The 20791-nt window shown below is 44.5% G+C and overlaps 1 protein-coding gene and 1 long non-coding RNA gene across 3 annotated transcripts; one reads left to right on the top strand and one right to left on the bottom strand.

Annotated features, from left to right (window-relative positions):
- The first annotated feature begins 1161 nt into the window (after positions 1–1161).
- On the top strand, positions 1162–14890 carry Mrps31 (mitochondrial ribosomal protein S31). Of its 2 annotated transcripts, none has more exons than XM_048456318.3 (7): positions 1162–1384; positions 3296–3583; positions 7669–7827; positions 9029–9169; positions 11249–11322; positions 12966–13106; positions 14589–14890. In XM_048456318.3, exons 1-7 carry the CDS (start codon positions 1260–1262, stop codon positions 14816–14818), a joined length of 1158 nt encoding a protein of 385 aa, XP_048312275.2. In that variant the 5' UTR covers positions 1162–1259; the 3' UTR covers positions 14819–14890. The 2 variants fall into 2 exon arrangements, with proteins under 2 accessions (XP_048312275.2, XP_048312274.2); XM_048456317.3 differs by having other exon boundaries at positions 1164–1384; positions 12963–13106.
- Positions 14891–14965: 75 nt separating this feature from the next.
- On the bottom strand, positions 14966–17839 carry LOC146890557 (uncharacterized). The gene is made up of 3 exons (XR_014998691.2): positions 17706–17839; positions 15989–16109; positions 14966–15600 (listed from the first exon to the last, which is right to left on the bottom strand). It is a non-coding gene; the product is annotated as an uncharacterized LOC146890557 (long non-coding RNA).
- Positions 17840–20791: the final 2952 nt, after the last annotated feature.

Below are 20791 nucleotides of genomic sequence, written 5' to 3'. Positions count from 1 at the left end.
TAGCAGCTTGTGGATTGTGGTTTGTGGCTTGTGGGCAGGACACGCAGGACAACGTCGTCATCTCCATAAATTCTCGAAGCATCACTGATCTAGGTCAGCAGCTGGAAAACTGCGGCATTCAGGAAACCACGGCAGAAGCGGGCTTCCCGTTGGCTTTACTCACAGGTAGGACAAGCATTTCTATAGGCCCAAGATGCTGAGCATTTGGATTGGTGCTACTAAGTTAATAGATTCCAAAAGGTTAGTACCAACGCAGAGGTGGCAAAGAATGGCTACGTGTGTGTGTGTGTGTGTGTGTGTGTGTGTGTGTGTGTGTAACTAGCCCCAAACAAGGTAATTAAATTAGTTTCTACACCTGCAACATTCCCATCTCTCTGAAGTACCCCAGTTCTAATCAGCCAATAAGTCTCTGCAGACGCAGCTTCTTTCGAGGAGTTCTCATCCACAGTCCTCATAAAAGAAGACTTCGGCAATACTCTTTACCCCTTATTATCTTCACCTTAAATCTTGACAGTATATCCCTCTGTCGTCGTCGTCGTCTTCTTCTTCTTCTTCTTAAGATTTACTTATTATGTATATAGTGTTCTACTTGCATGCTAGAAGAGGACACCAGATCTATTCACAGAGGAGGCACAAGAATACCATGAGGATGCTGGGAATTAAAGTTAGAGCCTCTGGAAGAGCAGCCAATGCGCTTATCCTCTGAGCCATCTCCCCAGCCCCGGTATATCCCTCTTTAATTTGCACTATCATTTGACTCCAAATAAAATCAACTTGCATATTTTCTAAATTCTGCGGGATCCCATATTTTCAATTCATTGGAAAAGAGGAGAAGGAAGAACTTAGAAACACCTAGCCCAGATCTTGACCAGGTCTTTCTTTAAAAGCCGAGCGCGGCGAGCGCGCCCCGTCACTCATGGGAGGGCGGGACAGGCAGTACGATTCAGTTCTCTACGGTCCCGAACAGTTTTTGTTTAATTGATCACCACGTTCACTCTCCCCGACCTTGGCGGAACCTTGGCGTGCGCTCCGCCCAGACTGCAGAATCTGGGAGCGAGGACAGGGCTGGATCAAGGCGGTCAAAGATCCCGGAACACAATTACAGACCTCTGCGGCCAACCGGAATCCTAAAGGCGAGGAAGCGTGCAGGCGGAAACCATCTCGGGGGACATATTTGGCGGAAGGGATGCACTAGTTCTGTTGTACCTTTGCTTGAGTGTGTTTCCGGTTGTGCTCTTGCTTAAGTTTATTTTCACGCGATGCTCCACAGAATCCCGGCGTTTATACGTCCTCGCCCATTCTCGGGCCTCCCTTTGTCCCCTGGAAACTGGGATGTCTTGGTGGCTGTGAGTGCGCTACCCGCGGCTCGGTCCGGAACTGTCTGGTAAGGCGTTCCGGGGTTATTGGTCCCGCCGGTCTTCCGTGGCTTCCCAGTTCCTTTACTTGCAGTCCTAGTTTCTCCAGCCGCCTGGGGTTGATACTGCAACCGTAGGCTTAGAAATGGTTGTTTTAAATGTGGGCAAAGAGAAATCATGCAAGTCTGCTTGCCCAGTGTCGCGGTGGGTGTGGCAAACAGCAATGACAACCTGTCTTGTCTCCTGCCCTGGGTACTTTCTGCTGCACGCCTGCCCCTCATCTTGCTTGCTGCTACAAATCGTTGTACAGTCTCCAAAAAAGAGGTCGTTTTCTTGCATTCTATGCGTCCCAAGATCTCTTGATGGCCTCATTAATGCTTCCCACCTTTATTCCTTACTGCTTTATATAAAGTGCCTACGATGTGTCAGTTACTGGTGTTGAGCTCTGAATAAGACCGTCCTGCTATTTGGACAGTTATTTAGTTCCACTAAAGAGGTAATTCAAGTACAGTGATGATGGCATAGGTAAGCACAGATTACTTCATTCTCTCAGCCTATAATTATAGGATAGCAAATAGGGACACATAGAGGTTGTAAGCGGTTCATGGTATCCTCTCTGGGTACCCCTGTTCGATCTAATATCGCGCTGAAGCAAGCTGACAATGGAGATGGAAAGGAACAACTCCACGGAGCAAGAGACTGCACAAAGTAGAGATAATGGGATCTGACGTGATGAAGTAATGGAATGATCAAAGAGACCAGCTCTTTCAGCTGACTGTCCTGGAGAATTGACAGGAGGAGAGGATGTTTGAGAAAGATTTTTTTAACTAGGTTATCATTTTTAAAATGCAGAGCTGACTTTTATCGCAGGAGCCTACATTATGAAGGATGAAAAATGTAAAATCATCCTCTGAAGGGAACAATGTGGGGTCTTTGATTTGGTGCTGGAGATCACATTCAGGGTTTCCTGCTTGCTAGACAAATGATCTACTCCTCACACTCCTAGCAAAGTAGGGGAAGCTCATGAGATATTCTCAAAGAAAGTAAGTTCAGATGAGAGATTCGGAGCATAGTTTTATCTATTTGTTTTTATTGGTTTTTCGAGACAGGGTTTCTCTGTGTCTCTCTGGCTGTTCTAAACCTCAGTCTGTACACCAGGCTGGCCTCGAACTCACAGAGATTCACTTGCCTCTGCTTCCCTCAGTGCTGGGATTAAAGGTGTGTTATGCTAAGGAGCTTGCATGATTTTGCTATAACACAGGTTATTTTTTGAAGTCCTAGAGTATTGGAAAGAAACACTGTGGTAACCTGATTGCCACTTGTCTGTTAAAGTACCTCCAACGTTAACTTTCAGATGCAAAATAACAATAATTACCAGAGGGTTTTCCTAATGAATTGTACCATATTGCTGTTATGTATTTGTCACTGATTTTTCACTAATTCTCAAGTGACTGATGAGGTAGCCTCAGGCATTTTCAGAAGCAATTACATAGTTTTGGAGTTTAGGAGAGCTAGGTGATTGGCATCTCAACGAATGGACTGTTCTCTCTGTAATCATAAGGCCAAAAAAGCTCCTTTTCCCATTAATTGCTTTTAGGCATGGTGTTTTATCTTAGCCACAGGGGAATAACAAAGACGCCCTGTGCAGTTACTACTATAGTTTTCGGTTTTCTTCTCTGTAAGAGGAGACTAGTGCTGACCTTTGGAGTTGAGGTGGGGGTGAAAATTGTACACAAATCTTGCTGTGTAAGTGAGGCCCAGGGTCTATACTAACACATGATAAATTGCTTCCGTTACGGTTGTTTATAATAATAGAAAACAGAAGAAAATGGAAAGGGCACAAATTGAATTTCTTTTCAATGTAAAGCAGGTTTTTTTCAGTTACTACTTTAATATTTTGCCATTGTGTTTTTCTATTATTCTTTAATATGTCATTCCAGGACAGAAAATAATATCCAAAGACATTTTGGCACTGGCAGCTCGATTTATAGCAAGAAAGATAGCCAGTCTGTTCCAGCTAGTGAAATTTCCCAGAAGGCAGCAAAGAAGCACGACAAAGGAGAGGAGACTTCAAAAAAAGACCTGCTGGACATTATTAAGGGCATGAAAGTTGAAAAGAGCACAGTAAACGTACAAACAACAAAGCCTCGTGGCAGAAAACCTTCTACCATTTTGGAGGCTACAGTCGGCAGGCCTCACAGAGCTCCAGAAGATCCTCCAGAGAAGGGGTAAATAATTCCAAATCAGTGTTCTTGGAGACCAGTCTATGGTGTCCCAATAAGCCTTATAGTAAACAATCTATTAAATTATAGTACTCAAGACATTGAAATAACAAAGCAGTAGAGGGTATCTAATAGTTACTTCAGGTGTGTGTGTGTGTGTGTGTGTGTGTGTGTGTGTGTGTGTATTTAGGGGACAAGCAGATATTTGTATCCAGGTATGGTGGTGGCACTTGGCTATAATCCCAGCACTTGGGAAACAGAGTATTGTGAATTTGAGGCCAACCTGGGGTTATATAGACTTTATCTCAGTAAAACAATAATAATAATAATAATAAATACACACAAATATCTAAGTACTCATTCTGGACTACATTTTGGCAGGGCACACATCTGTATTACCAGCACTCGGGTTAGACCATGCATACTATAGGATGGTGAGTGTTGGGCCAGCTTGGGCAATATAAAGAAACACTGTCTCAAAAGCAGCTACAAGTAAGAGTGGATTTTTAAAAATCCGTATGTGTTTATGTGCAGTTTAAATAAATCACTGAAATCAGACAAACCCTTTGATAGGTTCAGTAGCGTAATTTTAATGTGATATTTTTATTGATTCCTTGAGAACTTCATAAATGCATACAATGTATTTGTTGCCCAATCCCCTGCCTAACTCCTCCTAGATCCATTCTTATCTCCCCATCCCCTCCTAAATTCATGTCCTCTGTCTTTTTAAATAAGGCATGTATGTGAGGCAGCCCCCCTGGGGCATGGTCAACACACCCAGAGCGACACCCATAAGAAAACCGTCTTTCCCTCCTCCAGCAGCCTTCGGCCGTGAGTAGCTTCTCACGTAGGCATACAGGCTCACGAGCCCTCCGTGTTAGAATGTTAGCTTGACTTTATACAGGCGCCCACAGCTGCCATGACGACAAGTTCAGCGGCCTTGTCTTGTTCAGAAAATGCTGTTGTCTCTCCGGTCCTTGCCGACCTCCTCTCGTCACAATCTTTTTACGGTGGTCCCAAGGTTTATTAGTGGGGGGATTAGTGCGGGGTGGTGACAGAGACACCCAGTTTGTGGCTGCTCAGTCCATAGATGCTTTTCCTCTGCACTTGGACCAATTGTTTCTATGCTAACCTCCATCCACTTCATAGCGAAACCTCTGTGATGAGGACTGAGAGGTGCACTGATCTGTGGCTATTGAGATACAAGTTTAGAGGGCAGTTTGATGCTGTGTCTGTTTAGCAAAGTAGCAGGACTAAGCTCACCCTTAGGGCCTATGAGCTCCCCAACCGTGGGTTCAGATTTATAGCGTGAGTTTCCTCCAGTGGACCAGGCCTTACAACAATCAGAGCGCAGTTGGTTGCTTTGCTGTTGCAGCACCCTGGCTGTTATTGCAGAGACGGTTCACAGGCGGATGAGACTGGTGACTGCTTCCCCAAGCAGTCTCCCTAGCGCCTTCCAGTACTGAGTGCTGGCCTTCAGGGAGGCAGCGCCTCAGTCAGTACAGCTCCATGTCCTGTGGCCCAGTTGTGCGGCAGCAGGGCTCTTACCGACAAGTTCTGATGGGAACCACGAGAGTGGCGATAGTTATACTGTTTTGGGCCTGCTTCTACAATAAAGCATTTCAATATGAACAAGACAAGCGTGGACATGTAGATTGCTTCATAAGTTCTTTAAAGGTTTTGCTCTACTTTTTTGCTTAAAATTTTATTTTGGCCTGGAGAGATGGCTCAGAGGTTAAGAGCACTGTGTGCTCTTCCAGAGGTCCCGAGTTCAATTCTCAGCAACCACATGGTGGCTCACAACCATCTATAATGAGATCTTGTTCCTTCTTCTGGCCTGCAGGGATACATACAGGCAGAACACTGTATACATAATAAATAAATAAACCTTTTAAAAATTTTATTTTGCTGGGTATGTTAAGAGTGCAGGTGTGCTTTATGCCTTCCCAAGAATGTGGAGGTTTGGAGTTGGTTCTCTCCTTCCACCATGTTTCTGAGGTTTAGGGTCTTCCTTATTTCTGCCTTTGTGCTATGTATGAATGCTTTTGGCCAGTTCTACTGTCTCCTCTCACTGGCCCTTGGGATAGTGGGATTGCATATGTGTGCAGTCCCACCCAGCTCTTTCGGGGGGTTCGGGTCATCAGACTCGTGCATTGAGCACCTCTACCTGCTGAACCATCTCCCTGGCCTCTGAGCCTGTCCTGGAGCTCGCTCTGTAGATCAGGCTGGCCTCGAATTCACAGAGTTCCGCCTGCCTCTGCCTCCCGAGTGCTGGGATTAAAGGCGTGCACCACCACTGCCTGGCCTGCTTTTCTACATTAGAAAAGCAATACAGTAAAATTATTTTTGTTTTAATAATTTTGGGGGGATTTTTGAGAAAATGTCTCATGTAGCCCCTACTGACCTTAAATGCACTTTGTAACAAAAGATAACTTTGTTCTCCTGGACTCTTGTCTTTGCTTCCTGAATAATAGGCACAGGTACTGTACTTAACCACAGCGCTGCTCTGAAGGAACTGAAATTAGAACTATTGGACTATGCAGCAGTGATGGGGTAGATATAAAAGATGTCTTGGGAATATTGTACCGTGCAGCAGTGATGGGATAGATATAAAGATGTCTTGAAACCTTCTGACTTAGTCCAAGAAGTGGCTGTGGACAAGATCGGTGGATGGCATACATTTGTTCTGAGTTTGAAGGAAAGTTTCTTGTAATAATTTTATTTAACCACCCAGGCATCAGATGGTATCCCCAACCACTTTCTTACTTTTTATTCTGAGAGAGTTTCACTAAGTTGCACAGGTTAGCCTTGGACTCACTTTGTTCCCAAACACAGCACGCACTTGTGGTCCTCCTGTCTCAATTTCCTGAGTAATTGAGATTACAGGCCTGGGCCTGACCAGATCACTCCCATTTTTCTCTTAGAATCCAGGGTCTGCAAATTTGAGATAGTCATAGTATTTACCTCACGATTGCAGTGTAACAGTTACTCCATACATGACCAGCCTTCCCTTCCTCCCTTCCTCCTTTCTCGTCATAATCAAAGCTCACTAATATGGCTATCATGGCTGCATTATAGATCGCCCCAAACACACTCTCATAAAATGACCATTTTTATACTCACAGAGAAGACGTTGCCTGAGGCCTCAGCTGGAGGCTATGGGAATCTCTGAAATGGCTCACTCACCACCAGCTGAGCCCTTAGCTGGGGCTGCTAGCAGAGGCAGCTCCATGAGCTGTGAGGTTGCTCTGGCGTTTTCACAGGCTGGTGCCTGGGTACCAGGGACGAGTGTCAAGAGAATGTAAGTGGAGGGGAAGATGTATTTTTTTTTTAATGACCTAGCATTGGAGTTAGGTTGAATGACTGCTGTCAGTTCACATTGATGTATGTATCTGCTTTATTTTTAAACCCACAGAAACTGCTTTAGAGAGAAAGAGAAAGAAAAAAGTCTTTATCTGAGAATCAGGCCGTTAAGCTTGTGGGGCAAATGCTTTCCCAAATAGTAAGTGACCTCACTGGTCCACACCCAGCTTTTTCACATGTTCTGGGGATCAAACTCAGATTCTCAGGGTTGCATGGCAAGCACTTCACCAACTGAATCATCTCCATAGCCCTCAATTCTCCTTTTCTCCCCAAGACAGGCCTTCCTTACATAGCCTGGGTTAGCCCTGAACTTGTGATCCTCTTGTGTAGCTTCTGAGTACAGGAATTGCAGGCGTGAACCACCATGCACGGCTACCCATGGGTATGTGGCCGTGAGTATTTATTAACTTAGAGTATACTGTTTCAGAGTTTCTGTGTTCCCAGTACTGAAGCAGGATGATGTCACATATGTGGTGTGTATAATGGGTATACGTAATCCTAATAGTTCTGTGGCTGAGCTACAGACCAACCTAGTGAGATCCAGTCTCAAAACAGACAAGCAACAAAGCCACCTAGAAAACAATGTTGAATATTTGAGAATTCTTGCTTTTTGTGGAAATTGGATACTTTTTTCATGAGTTTTCTTCCCCACGTTGTTTTACTTTTGATTAAACGAGTGATGTACTAACTTACTCTGGTTTTCTTTCCTCATTTCATTTTCCGTTTAGAAATGAGCTCCTGAGCCCTGAGCTGGTGGCAGCTGCATCTGCTGTCGCAGAGTCTCTGCCTTTCGACAAGCAGACAACCAAGTCGGACCTGCTCAAGCAGCTCCAGCAGCATGAGGAAGAGTCGAGGGCTCAGAAAGCCAGAGAGACGCACAAGATTAGGTCAGTGGTCAGCTGTCATGTCTGTCATGCTTAGGTCTCCCAGTGCCCGGTGCATGGTACACATCCGTGTTACATACAAAATCCACCTCATGGGCCAGCGAGATGACTCAGTAGGTAAAGGTGCCTACTGCCATGCCTGGTGGCCTTCTGTCTCCAAGCCCTCACATCTGATGGAGAACACTCAAGCCACCAACTGTCTGCCGACCTCTGCATACGTGCTGTGTTGTGCTCTACCTACACACATGCCCACCCCACATAACAATAAAACTTAGAACGTTTGCTTCATAAGAGCAAGGACTTCCAGCTGCTGAGCCACCTCTCTAGCTGCTGTATGTTGTATTTAATTGAGTGGCTAAGCTTCTTTTAGGAACTTACAAACAAATAAGTAAGTAAGATAGTTTCTCTGAGGAATTAAACATACCACTGATTTTGTTCAAGTGTGATGTCAGACACAGTCCCTCCCCGTTTCCTTATGTTGAAAACTCAGCTTTTCAACATATTTTTTTCGCTTTAAAAACTGTTTTATGTGTGTGTGTCTAGGTGTGTGTATTTATGTGTGTGTGTCTAGGTGTGTGTATTTATGTGTGTGTGTCTAGGTGTGTGTATTTATGTTGTGTGTGTCTAGGTGTGTGTATTTATGTTGTGTGTGTCTAGGTGTGTGTATTTATGTTGTGTGTGTCTAGGTGTGTGTATTTATGTGTGTGTGTCTAGGTGTGTGTATTTATGTGTGTGTGTCTAGGTGTGTGTATTTATGTTGTGTGCGTTCAGGAACCTGTGCAATCAGAAGAGGGTGTTGGTCCCTGGAACTGGAGTTGAAGGAATTGCCATGTGGGTTCTGGGAACCAAAGAACCCTGCTCTCCTTTATTTATGTATTTATTTTAAAGATATATTTATTATGTATAGTGTTCTGCCTGCATGTCTGACTGCACACCAGAAGAGGGCACCAGATCTCATTATAGATGGCTGTGAGCCACCATGTGATTGCTGGGAATTGAACTCAGGACCTCTGGAAGAGCAGCGAGTACTCTTAACCTCTGAGCCATCTCTCCAGCCCCTCAAATAAAAATTTCTTAATAAGAGTATATTTTAGAAGTTGGAGACATGCATCTTAATGTCTATGTTATGTGAGTATAAGTATGTGACTTGTTTACTGCTCCAATGCAGCTAAGCCTCCTAATGCACTGGACCTTTTTATTTCAGTTTCCGTCACATAATATCAGATATGAAAATTGCCAGATCCTCTTCTACAAGAGTTAGTACCAAACCACAGCACCAGATTCAGTTTGATGAAGAAATGGACGACTCTCTTGACCAGGCGAAGCTCACTGATTTAAAAAAAAGGTATCGGAGCTCTGTAGTCTGCTGGATTTTGTTTGTGTTGTTTTCTACTCCAATTCTCATCCTAATTTATTCTGCATATTATTACTGATAGATCCATGGTCATTGTGTATTCCTAGTTAGGGTTTCTATTGCTGTGATCAAGCACCATGGCCAGTCTGGGAAGGAAAGGATTTATTTCCTCCTACAGTTCCAGGTGACAGAATCAGAGAAGTCAGGGCAAGAACTCAAGGCAGAAACCTAGAGGCAGGACTGAAGCAGAGGCCATGGAAGAGTGCTGCTTCCTGACATGGCCACGCTGCCTCTTTCAGTTTGCTGTGTTCTACACCTCAGGACCACTTGCCCAGTGAGCTGGGCCCTCCCACTCAATCATCCACTGAAAAAAATCATCAATTAAAAAAATAGGCCACAGGTTTGGCCACAGGCCAGTGTAGTGAGGGTTTATCTTCTCGAGAATGGAAGTCCTCGCATGCTGGGGTCGCGCATCCAACACAAAGGCGAAGGTGGTAAATGGCGACCCCCAAGAAAGGCTTGCAGACTTTTTCATACAACTAAAGGAGTTCTAACCGCAGTGTGATCATTCTGTCTAGGACTGGCTCACACAAGTGGAATCGTATTAGTACGTTTCTAATTGGTTAGGGCTAACGGGTTGGCTAAGGCTATAGCTTTTACATTCTTGGGCAAGTCTGGACAAGTCCCAGACGTTGTCCTTATTTGGTTATAAGGTAATGGGGGGGTTTGGCCCAGACTGAGGACGCAGTTCCTCTTGTCCTCACTGTCAGGGGCACTGGCGATTGGTTGCCCTTTGTTCCTGTCTTGTTCTGTTTCAAGAGGCAGGAACTGAGGCCTAGTTCTTAACTGAGTTATTAGGAACCTGTCATGATATTTATCTGGCCCTCTGATAAAACAGCACAGTTTGGGGAAAGGTTTTCAGGCAACAATCAGTCCAGTTCCAGGTGCACAATGAAGCTGAAGGTGTGAGGATAAAGTACGTGTGGCCGTGGGGTGGGTCCCATAGCTGAAAGGCCTAGAACCTAGTGTGGTCTCTGACTGAGGTAGCTTAGAGGTCAGCAGCCATAGAGCACATGTGACGTCTTCCCTAAGGATGGGTAATGGCCTGGGGAGGGGGGGGGGAGTTGAGAATCTGGGATAATCATTCTGGGGATTTAGGGTGAGATCTGCCTCCCCAGATAACACAGAGGTCACCAGATCATTAACCAAATCCACTCTCAGCTCTGTATTGATAATGTTTAGTAGGGAAAAGAACCTGAGGCCTCGGGGGCACTTCTGGACAGAAAGGCCTGTTTCGTTGTCCTTGATTTTAGGGTCAGGGTCTTACTCTGTAAGCCAAATGTCCAGAGTGGCTTGGAATTCCATCCTTCTGCCTGTGCCTCCCAAGTGCTAGGATTGTTAGCAGGCAGAACTCCAGACCAGCAAGGCCAGCGTTTACAGCTACAAGGTGACCTAATGGAGCAAACCTTTGATGTGGATGAGGTCTCTTTTGTTTTAATTTGCAACTTTTCCCACTTTTTTGTTTGCTTTTGTTTTTGAAGACAGTTTTCTCTGTAACTTTAAAGACTGTCCAGAACTACTTTGTAGGTCAGGCTGGCCTCAAACTCAAGGGATCCGCCTGCCTCTGCCTCTCAAATGCTGGGATTAAAGGCGTGTGCTACCACCACCTGGCTTTTTTTAGTAAAGGAATTTGATTGAGAAAAGAAATTTCAACGTTATATTTAAAACTATTCCAGTAGTTTATGAACTGTTTTTTAATCTGTTAGTAGTTTTATTCAAGTAAATAAGTAAATTGAAAAAAAGTGTTTCTTTCTGTTGAAGAAGTGAACTGTTGGATTAAACTTAGCTGGTTTGTTATATTATAAAGCAGAAATCCAAGTGCATCTGTTCTTTTTTCACTTATGAGTCCTAAAATTATGGTGATTTAGCTACAATATCAATGGGGATCAATGTGATTGTCTTTAATTATTACATAGATTGCTTCATGTAATCTTTTCCGTAAGCAGTTTTTGTTGACATCTTATAAATATATCTTACTAAGATGTTTTTTCCAAATGTTTTTTATCTTAGGAAAGGTTTATTCAAGGGAAAAAGACTTTCCATTTTTGATGTGAAGGCGTTTGCTGATGAAGCACCTGAGGCAGGTTTGTTAAGAACAAGACGTCTCCAAGTGGAGACCACTCTGTCTTTCTAAGATGGCCTTGGTGTTTTGATTGTAACAGTTGGATATTCACGTTTTCTTATTTCTTCTGTCATTGGCCTAGGTCTTGCCATGAATATAGTTGTTGATCTGCTTATTTGGGTCATGCTTCCCCTTAAAATACTGCATCCTTTGGGATCTTGAGAGATCAGTGCTGCCAGATAAATAATCTAGAGCTATGAATTGGCTATTTTTGGTTAGAAAGTGTATTCACCCACCATTTGCCTTATAACGCTCTGCCTTTACCTGAAGACAACTAATCTGTAGCTCCTGATTTTGAGCAGCTCACTACCCAGAATAGGAGAGCATGCATGCATACACACCACACACACACACACACACACACACGCACACGCACACACACACACACACACACAAAATTGAATACTTTTCAATTTGGTTAATTTGGCTGCTTGACAATCTTTTTAAAAAACTAACTTTTCATTTCATTGATTCTTTGTTTGTTTCTGAAATATTAATACCAGCTCTGATTTTGATTATCACTTCCCATCTGTTTTTTGGGGACATTGTTATTGTTTTTCCAATGCCTTCAGGTGCTTCATTAAGTTATTAATTTGAGACCTCAAAAATTTTTATGTAGGTACTTGATTCTATATTTTTCTTAGGAATGACTTCAGTATGTCCCAAATTTTTGTATGTATGTTTTTATTGTTATTCAATTATAGGAATTATTTAATTTTGTTTTTGATTTCTTCCTTGACCCAATTATCTTTCAGTAGCATGTTGTTTAGTCTTCCATCTGTTTGTGTAATTTCTGCAATTATACAGCTTTATCCCATTGTGGTCAGGCAGAATGCAGGATGCGATCTCAATTTTCTGTATTTTTTGAGGTTTGTTTTGTGTCCTAATACATATTAGGACAAAAACACGATCTAATTTGAAGAAATTGCTGCTGAGAAGGATGCATATTCCTTAGTATTTGGGTGGAATGTTCGGGAGATATCTTGTTGGCCTGTTATATATATATGATGTCATTATTCTTACACTCTGTATTTTTTATTTTTGCTTCAATTTTAGCTCCTGGTAGCCTTTGACTATAAACTAATTCTGAATAACAAGTCCAAAAATTTGTATCAATATAGACATGATAATAACATTTTAAAGTTAATTTTCATTCATTTTGTGTTTGTTTATCTGTGTGAGCGTGGGTCTGAGTGTGGGGGTCAGAGCAGCCTTTGGGAGTTTGTGAGCTCCTGAGAACATGTGGTTCTGTGGGAGTCACACCCTCTGAGCTCCTTCTGAGAACATGTGGTTCTGTGGGAGCCACATGTGGGTAGTCAGGCCTGGTGGCCAGTGCCGCCCTCTGAGCTGTCTGACTAATAATTACATTTTTAAGAAGACATTTACAGTTTGGTTGATGTCCCTGGGAGACCTGCTCTGTTTGAAGGGGAGATGGGGGTGGGGTTAGAGGTGGGGACTGGGAGGGGAGCTGGGGGAGAGGTTGGGGATGGGGGAAGAACTGTGGTCAGGATGTGATATATGAGAGAATAATAAAAATTAATAACAAAAATAAAAAAGACACTTACATTTTCCTGTTTTTTTTTTTTTTTTTCGATCACACAGCAGCACCCCCTTCTCTCTGGGAGATAGAATTCGCTAAGCAGCTGGCCACAGTCAGTGAGCAGCCTTTGGGGAATGGGTTTGAGGAGATGATCCAGTGGACGAAGGAGGGGAAGCTGTGGGAGTTCCCAATTAACAACGAAGCAGGTCGGTGTTACTTCAGAAGCTCTTGACAGTTTTCAGCCAGAGCTTAACCCAGAGGGGTTCCATCTTAGCATGTAGCTAGGTGCATGTGGATCTTAGAACACTGGTGTCTGAGAAGAAACCTAGCAGAGTTATTTTAAATTGTTGTTTACAGATGGTTGGAATTTCATTTAATTTTAGATACTTGATAGTGAAAATAAAGGAGTAAAATTATATGTCAGAATGTATCCTGGGAACCATGGGTGTAGTTGAGCAGTAGAGTGCTTGTCTAGTGCACCTGAGGTCCTGGCTCGCATCCCCAGGACCATACACTGGGCATGGTAGCCCACGGGTTTAGTCCTGCTTATGGGAGGTTGGGATGGGAGAATCAGAAGTTCAAGGTCATCCTCAGCTGTAGGACTCCTATCCAGATGTTTGAGGAAACCTTGGAAGTCAGCTTTCCCCTTTCACCATGTTCTGAGACAGATTCTGTCTCGCTTACTGCTGGTCCTGCCTACTGACCAGAGGATTCCCGCAATTCTCTGCCCCCCATTTCTAGTCGGGCTACACTGGGAGCGCAGAGGTTTGTCCTATGGCATCTGGTTTCTCAAATGGGTTCTGAGGATCAACTCAAGTCATCAGACTTGGGCGGAAAGCCATCTCCCCAGTCCCTGATTTTATTTTTATGGCTTGGCACGTATTTGGATCGTTTACATTTAAAGTGATTGTTGAGCCAGGTGTGGTGCTCCACAGCCACACTCTAGCATTTGGGGTGTGGAAGCAGGAGTGTCAGGACCAGGCTGGGTTAGGTGAGAGCCTGTCTGAAAAGCAAAACAAAAATGAGAAGTTTACTGAATATAGCCTTGCCCCTTCTGTCATTTTCATTTTTGTATTCATCATTTGTGTTTTCTTCTTTGGGCTACTTGAACGTCTTTTCTATGATTCTGTCCTATTTTACTTTCAAATACTTACACACTGTATAACTTTCTACGTAGTTTCTCAGATGTTAGCAATATTAGTGAGCAACAGCTGCTTCTTCTATAGGTGGGAGAGCTGCTGTATCTCAGCCACTACTTCTATTTAGTCTCTGCAGCATCCTTAGGAGGGTGTCCTCTCAGTCCTCCTGCTGTGTCTCCAACAACCCTAGGAGGGTGTCCTCTCAGTCCTCCTGCTGTGTCTACAACAACCCTAGGAGGGTGTGCTCTCAGTCCTCCTGCTGTGTCTACAACAACCCTAGGAGGGTGTGCTCTCAGTCCTCCTGCTGTGTCTACAACCCTAGGAGGGTGTCCTCTCAGTCCTCCTGCTGTGTCTACAACAACCCTAGGAGGGTGTGCTCTCAGTCCTCCTGCTGTGTCTGGAGAAACTGCTGCTCAGTCACATTTAACTTGGTGGTCAAACTAGGTCTAATGTCACAGTTTGTGCTTCTAACTCAGATGCATCATTAGTGTTATTTTATAATGCGGGCTTTACGCTCACAGTCATGTTACTTTTTATTTTATTTCCCAGGTTTTGATGATGATGGCTCAGAATTCCATGAACATATATTTTTGGATAAGTACCTGGAGGGTTTTCCCAAGCAAGGACCAATTCGCAACTTCATGGAGCTGGTGACAAATGGCCTTTCGAAAAACCCGTATCTGAGTGTTAAACAGAAAGTCGAGCATATAGAATGGTTTAAAAATTATTTTAATGAAAAGAGGGACATTCTCAAAGAAAATAACATAGCGTTCACTTAACATCATGAAGAAAATTTTTATTTAAAATTTTGAAGATGTGTATTATAGCTAAGTAAAAATTTTATTAAAGTTTTCCTGTGTTGATTATTGTATCTGATTTGACTAATATAGATGTGAAATGACTTTTAACCTGAAATGTGTTTTTGTATAGACAGAAGAATATCTGGGAATTAGTAATACACCAAACACAGTCTCCCGAGGGTTTTCAGTAGGTGACTGACTGCTTCTTTGAGGTATATGATGGTCAGCCATTAAAGCCGATAGCATTGAAATCCTGTGTAATTAGACCCTTTACCACAACAAAGTATCCGACTCGGACTAATGTTAGAACAGAAACACGTGTATTTAATACAGCATAATACAAGCTTGGGTAAGGCTTCATCACAAATGCAAAAGCACCAGTGGGAAGAAGCCATCACACCTCAAAACAAGCTGGAAGTGAAGCCCCATGGCTCCTTGTGACTCAGGACCCTCCAGCCAAGCCACTTCCTTCATTTTAACTGAGATTTTTAATTTATTATTTGACGATTTTGTACATATATGCAATGTGTTCTGATCTACCCCAGCCCCCTCTGCCACTGCTTCCGGACCCTCCCAACCTGTTCCCCTCCCACCTTCAGGTCCTCCTCTTCCTTTTTGTGACTTGCTGAGTCTAAATAATGCTGGCTGCAGATAAATACAACCCCACTTGTTAAGGGTCCATGCCTCCTACGTGATGTAGGATCAACACAGCAGAAGGCAGGAAGTAGAAAGCTGACTCTTCAGCCCCAGCTGACCAGCATCTGTTATCCCAGGAAAGCAAAGGTTCACATTAGTGGTTCTGGTATCATGTTAATCAAATGGATTCTTCAGCCCCAAATAACCAGAACCACAGACTCTTAACTCAAATGGTGTGGTAGAATCTCTGCTTCCCTCTGAAATGTTACAAGTCAGCCCTCAATCGTTTGCATTGCTCTCAACATTCCTACCTCCCAGCTTCTACAGAACAGCTCAACACTCAGTGGCTTCTCTACCCCAAAGTTCCAAAGTCCTTCCACAGTCCCCAAAACAACACAGTGAGGTCTGCCACAGCAACACCCACTCCCGATATCAACTTGTCTTTAGTTAGGGTTTCGATTGCTGTGATGAACCAGGATCAAAGCAAGTAGGTGAGGAAAAGATTTAACTTACACTTCCACATCACTGTTCATCATTGAAGGAAGTCAGGACAGGAACTCCAACAGAGCAGGAACCTGGAGGCAGGAGCTAATGCAGAGACTATGGAGGGATGCCGCATATTGGCTTGCTCGGCCTGTAATAGAATTTATGACCAACAATCCAGGTGTGGTACCACCCAGAATGGGTTAGGCTCCCCCATCAGTCATTAAGAAAATGCCCCCACGGGCTTACCTACAGCCCTATCTTTATGGAGGCATTTTCTCAATTGAGGTTCCCTCATAGATGACTGTAGACTGTCAAATTGACATGAAATTAGCCGCCAGCCCCCCCGGAACAATGGTGCGTTTGCACTAGCAAATCCTACATGGTTCAAGACAGAGAGCCTAAAGACAGACAAGTCAGGGACAAGCCTCCTCTCTTTGGTGGGCTTCTGGCTCCCTCCCACTCAGGCCCCCCTCCCTGGTCTTTTTCACTTTTTTTTTTTTCCAAGACAAGGTTTCTCTGTGTAGCCCTAGCTGTCCTGGGAACTCGCTTTACAGACCAGGTTGACCTTGAACTCACAGAGATTCCCCTGCCTCTGCCTCCCTGGGCAGTGCTGGAATTAAAGGCAGGTGTCACCACACCCAGCTTTCTTTGTCTTTTAAATGTTTTACCAAGAAATTCTTCCTGGATCAAACCATCACCACCATTAGGTCCCACCATGGGTGTCCTATCTGGGTCCCCAACTGGGCCCCTAATCTGTGGTCTCCTCTAACTCAAAACAGCCCCCTGTCTAATTAATTGCTCTCATTGCTTCTCCAAGAGCTCAAGACAGGTAGTCACACAAAGCATGGCTGACAGGTTCAAAGTCTCCTCCCACCTGAACCTGTCCCATGCCCCCTTAGATCCTGGGGACAGAGTCTAGCAGCAAGTTACCAATGAGAGAAGACATCACCCCTTCCTTTTTAATCCCTCCTCAGGGTCTGGAGTGAAGGGTTAGTGTTCTCCAGGCCTCAGGCGGGCCGAGAAACTCCAGACAGGAAAGTCGGCTTGGCTGATAACACCTGTGGGTGGCAGGGTCCTGGGAGCCGTTGATAAGGTGATCACCCTCCCAGCCCTGCTGGCGGATCTACCACTTGAGACCTCGGGGTGACTGTCCTGAAGATGGGCTCTCCCATCCCCAAAGTTCTTTTTCCCACCCTAGAGGACCCCCAAGCCCCCTATGCCACACGTGCAGTCTCCACTTCTTTGGGGCTACCAATGCCCTTTGGTTCTGGTTACAGGAACACATCTGCTTTTGGAGAACCTGGCCTCTGCTCTCTTTGATTCCCGTGACTCCTCCATCAATTCTGATCTAACACGCATAGTCTTGGGTAAACACGTTCAGGATCAGCCTTGACCATGTCTGAGTAGTCTGGACTGGTCATCCAGAAGGGAGAGGGGTGGGAGGGCACTGATGTCTCAGGTCAGGAGGGTGAAGGAAAAGCTGGAAGTTTGGCGTCTTCCTTATCTATCAATGGCCTCTTTCCCTATTGGTCTGCCTGTCAGGGATCTGTCAAACTCCTAGCCCTTTATTCTGCCAAACTACTAGAGGTTTATTCTAGCAATGGTAAAACAGGAGGATGGGTTGGGTGTCCTGGGGAGGTGAGAGCAAACATTGGTTCACCCCTGACAGGACACCAGTAACAGAGGAAAGTAGGGTTCTCCTCAAGTCCAGCTTGGTAAACCAAGGAATGCTCGGCTTCCTCACCGAGCATGGCTAAGGAGTTCCAGGAGAGCAGGTGACATTCAATAGGTTCTTCATGCTGCTGCAGTGGCCCTAGACACCGCTGGAGATGGGCTCCTTCCTCGTGGATTTTGGACACCCCCCTCTTGATTCTCTGGTAACGCTAGAAAGAGAAGTTCATTTTGTTGGTGTTTATTTTTGAGATTTTTATACATATAATAATACACACACACACACACACGTTTGTTTGTTTTGTTGTTTAAGAGAGGGTTTTTCTGTGTATCCCTGACTGTCCCAGAACTCTTTCTATAGACCAGACTGGCCTTGAACTCAGAGACCCACTTCCCTAGAGCTGAGATTAAAGGTATGTGTCACCACCACCAGGCTGGGATTACAATTTACTAACATTTCCCCCTTTTCCTCCCTCCAAACCTTCCAAACCTTCCCAGATGCCCCTCCCTGCTCTCATTCAAATCCATGGCTTCTTTTTTCACTGATTGTTGATTTATGGATATATATGCATATACATATATATTCATACATATGTATTACTAAACATAACCTGTTGAGACCATATAATGTGACTTGTGTGTGTGTTTTCAGGGTTGATGAACCTGAGTTGCCAGGGACACAGAGTGGATGTGAATGAACAAGCAAGCCTGTGCTGCCACATGGTGGTGCTGGCACACAGCTGACATGTGACTAGGCTAGCACACACTGGGTTAGGGCTCACTTGTGAAGAGGTGAGCCCAGACCACCACATTGTGTTGTGGGAGGTGGGGACATAGCACACGAGGAAACAGACATTTCTACACTACACAGGCATTCTGGAACACAGTGGGTGTGAGGTACTAGTAGCACGGCACATGTGAAAACACACACCACGGTTACCTGGTGGCCTGGGCACGCCTGCCTGTTAGCCTTCCTTCACACTGCCCCAGCCTAAACAGTCCTTTTTTAAGCCTATCACATCCCGGAGCAGGTATTGCCCCACCCCTTTAGATGCCTGCCGTGTCCCAGATTTGCCACACGGTGGGGCAGGATTACCTGTTCGCCTGTCCACCTGTCCCAGCACCAACTCTCACCAGCTTGGGCATGTCTTTTTGCTTTATTTGCCTGGTAACATCTGTTCACACCTGCTGGCATGCCTGCCATGTTACAGCGCCACCACCTCCTGCCCTGGGAACCTGTTTGCACACTGGCCAACAGGCCCCAACACCACCATATGGCAGCCTGGACTTGCCTGTTTGCGTGTTTTCCATGGCTGGGCAATGGCACCTGCTGGACCTGTCTGTACGCGTAATTGCCATGTCTCTGGATCTCCAAGTGGTGACCTGGCCACAGCAGTTCACAAATCTGCTGTGTCCAAGAGCCACCATGGGGTGACCTGAACTCTTCTATGTCTAGTGCCACTGAGTGACAGTATGGGGCTCATCTGTTTGTACTCCAGCTGTGTCCCAGTGCCACCAACTGGTGATCTGGGCACATCTGCTTTCATTCCCACCATATTCCAGGGCCATCTCATGGCAGAATGAACATATCTGTTTGTACACCTGTCATGTACCAAGCACGCCATTTAGCAACCCCAGTATACCTGTTCACACATCTGCCATGTCCCGCAGTCACTAAATGGTGGAATGAACATGCCTGTTCATACATGTGCCATGTTCCGGAGCCACTATGTGGTGGAATGGACATGCCCGCTCATACATGTGTCATGTCCCAGGGCCACTAAGTGGTGGAATGGACATGCCTGTTCTCACATCGTGGCAGCACCAGAGCCTAAATTTGCGTGAACCCATTGTCCCAGCACTGCCAGAGTTGGAATTTATTTGGGTGACTGACAGGCTGTGGTCATAGAGTCCAACAATGACATCTCCTGATGGATAAGGCCAAGGATTCCGCAGTTCACAAGACTGGATGTCTCAGTTGGTTTTCAGTCCACATTGGAGTCCCAGAGAAGTAGGTCCCAGTGCTGGTACACGGAAGCCACAGCAGCAGGACAGATGGACTTGCCAATGACAGCAAGGACAAGCAAGCAGCAAAAAGTAAAGCTTTCTCCTGTGAATCCTTCGATGTAGGCCACCAGAAGGCATGGCCTAGATTTTGGGTGGGTCTTTGACCTAAAATAATCCAGATTTTGCAGTGAGTTTCTCACCTCAAGTGATCCACCAAGAAAATTCTTCACATGGCCCAAGGCTGTTGAGTGTTAGCTGATTCCAGATGTAGCCAGGCTGACCAGTAGCAGCACTGACAGGGCTACTACTAGGGATACTAACCTTCATAATGTAAGTGTGCAATACTGGCTGTCACAACGTGTGTATGTATGAATCTAAATATTTGTATCCACTTAAGATAGGGCTAGGAACCATATGTGTAAACCAGCACATACACAGCTACCTAAGACATATCCTGGAAACTCAAGTGTGCCAATCTGCACATACACATCTAGCAATGACTGGTGTATGACATACATGCAAGTGAACTTGCACATGTATACCTAACTATGTCAGAGAGAGGATAGTACAATTGTATGTGAAAATGCACATATATAATAACCTATGGGAGAGGCAGGACATACATGGGTGTGAGTTTTCACATATATAACCACCTAGTGCAAGGATAGGAAAATATGTTTGAAAAGCTGCATATCCACCTACCAAGACAGTGTGTGGACATGACCATACAGACTACGCAAAACAGAGCCTAGAAAGAAATGTATGGACCTGCGCATACAGACTCACACATGACAGGGCTGATAAAGACCTTTGCACATGAAAGTGCATGGATATGCCTTGTAACAGGCCTAGGAATGATGAAACTAGGATGAACTTGGGTGTATAAACATGTACATATGGTCTATTTATGGCAGAGGTAGAAAACATATAAGTTTTCTAACATATATATATATATATATATATATATATATATATATATATATATATATATATATATATACCAATACTAGAACTTGGAAATCCGTGTGTGTGAGTCCACACATCTAGGCCTACCTAAAAAAAAGCAGGGAAATATGTTTTTATGAACCTGTGTATATAGGCCCACGTATGATGGATTTTGTAAAAACGAGGGAGACTGGACCTGATGTAGGC

This window comes from Myodes glareolus, chromosome 23 (genome assembly GCF_982192425.1).
Source record: "Myodes glareolus chromosome 23, mMyoGla1.1, whole genome shotgun sequence".
Taxonomy (NCBI): domain Eukaryota; kingdom Metazoa; phylum Chordata; class Mammalia; order Rodentia; family Cricetidae; genus Myodes; species Myodes glareolus.
The sequence above is the reverse complement of the archived record's forward strand: the minus strand, read 5'-3'. Positions and strand labels throughout refer to the sequence as shown.

Excerpts from the sequence above, each read along its gene's own strand:
- Mrps31 (XM_048456317.3), top strand. The coding sequence starts at position 1,260 with ATGCTCCACAGAATCCCGGCGTTTATACGTCCTCGCCCATTCTCGGGC. Across the intron at positions 1,385-3,295 it reads GCTCGGTCCGGAACTGTCTG|GACAGAAAATAATATCCAAA; the intron begins GTAAGGCGTTCC and ends ATGTCATTCCAG. Across the intron at positions 7,828-9,028 it reads AGAGAGACGCACAAGATTAG|TTTCCGTCACATAATATCAG; the intron begins GTCAGTGGTCAG and ends TTTTTATTTCAG.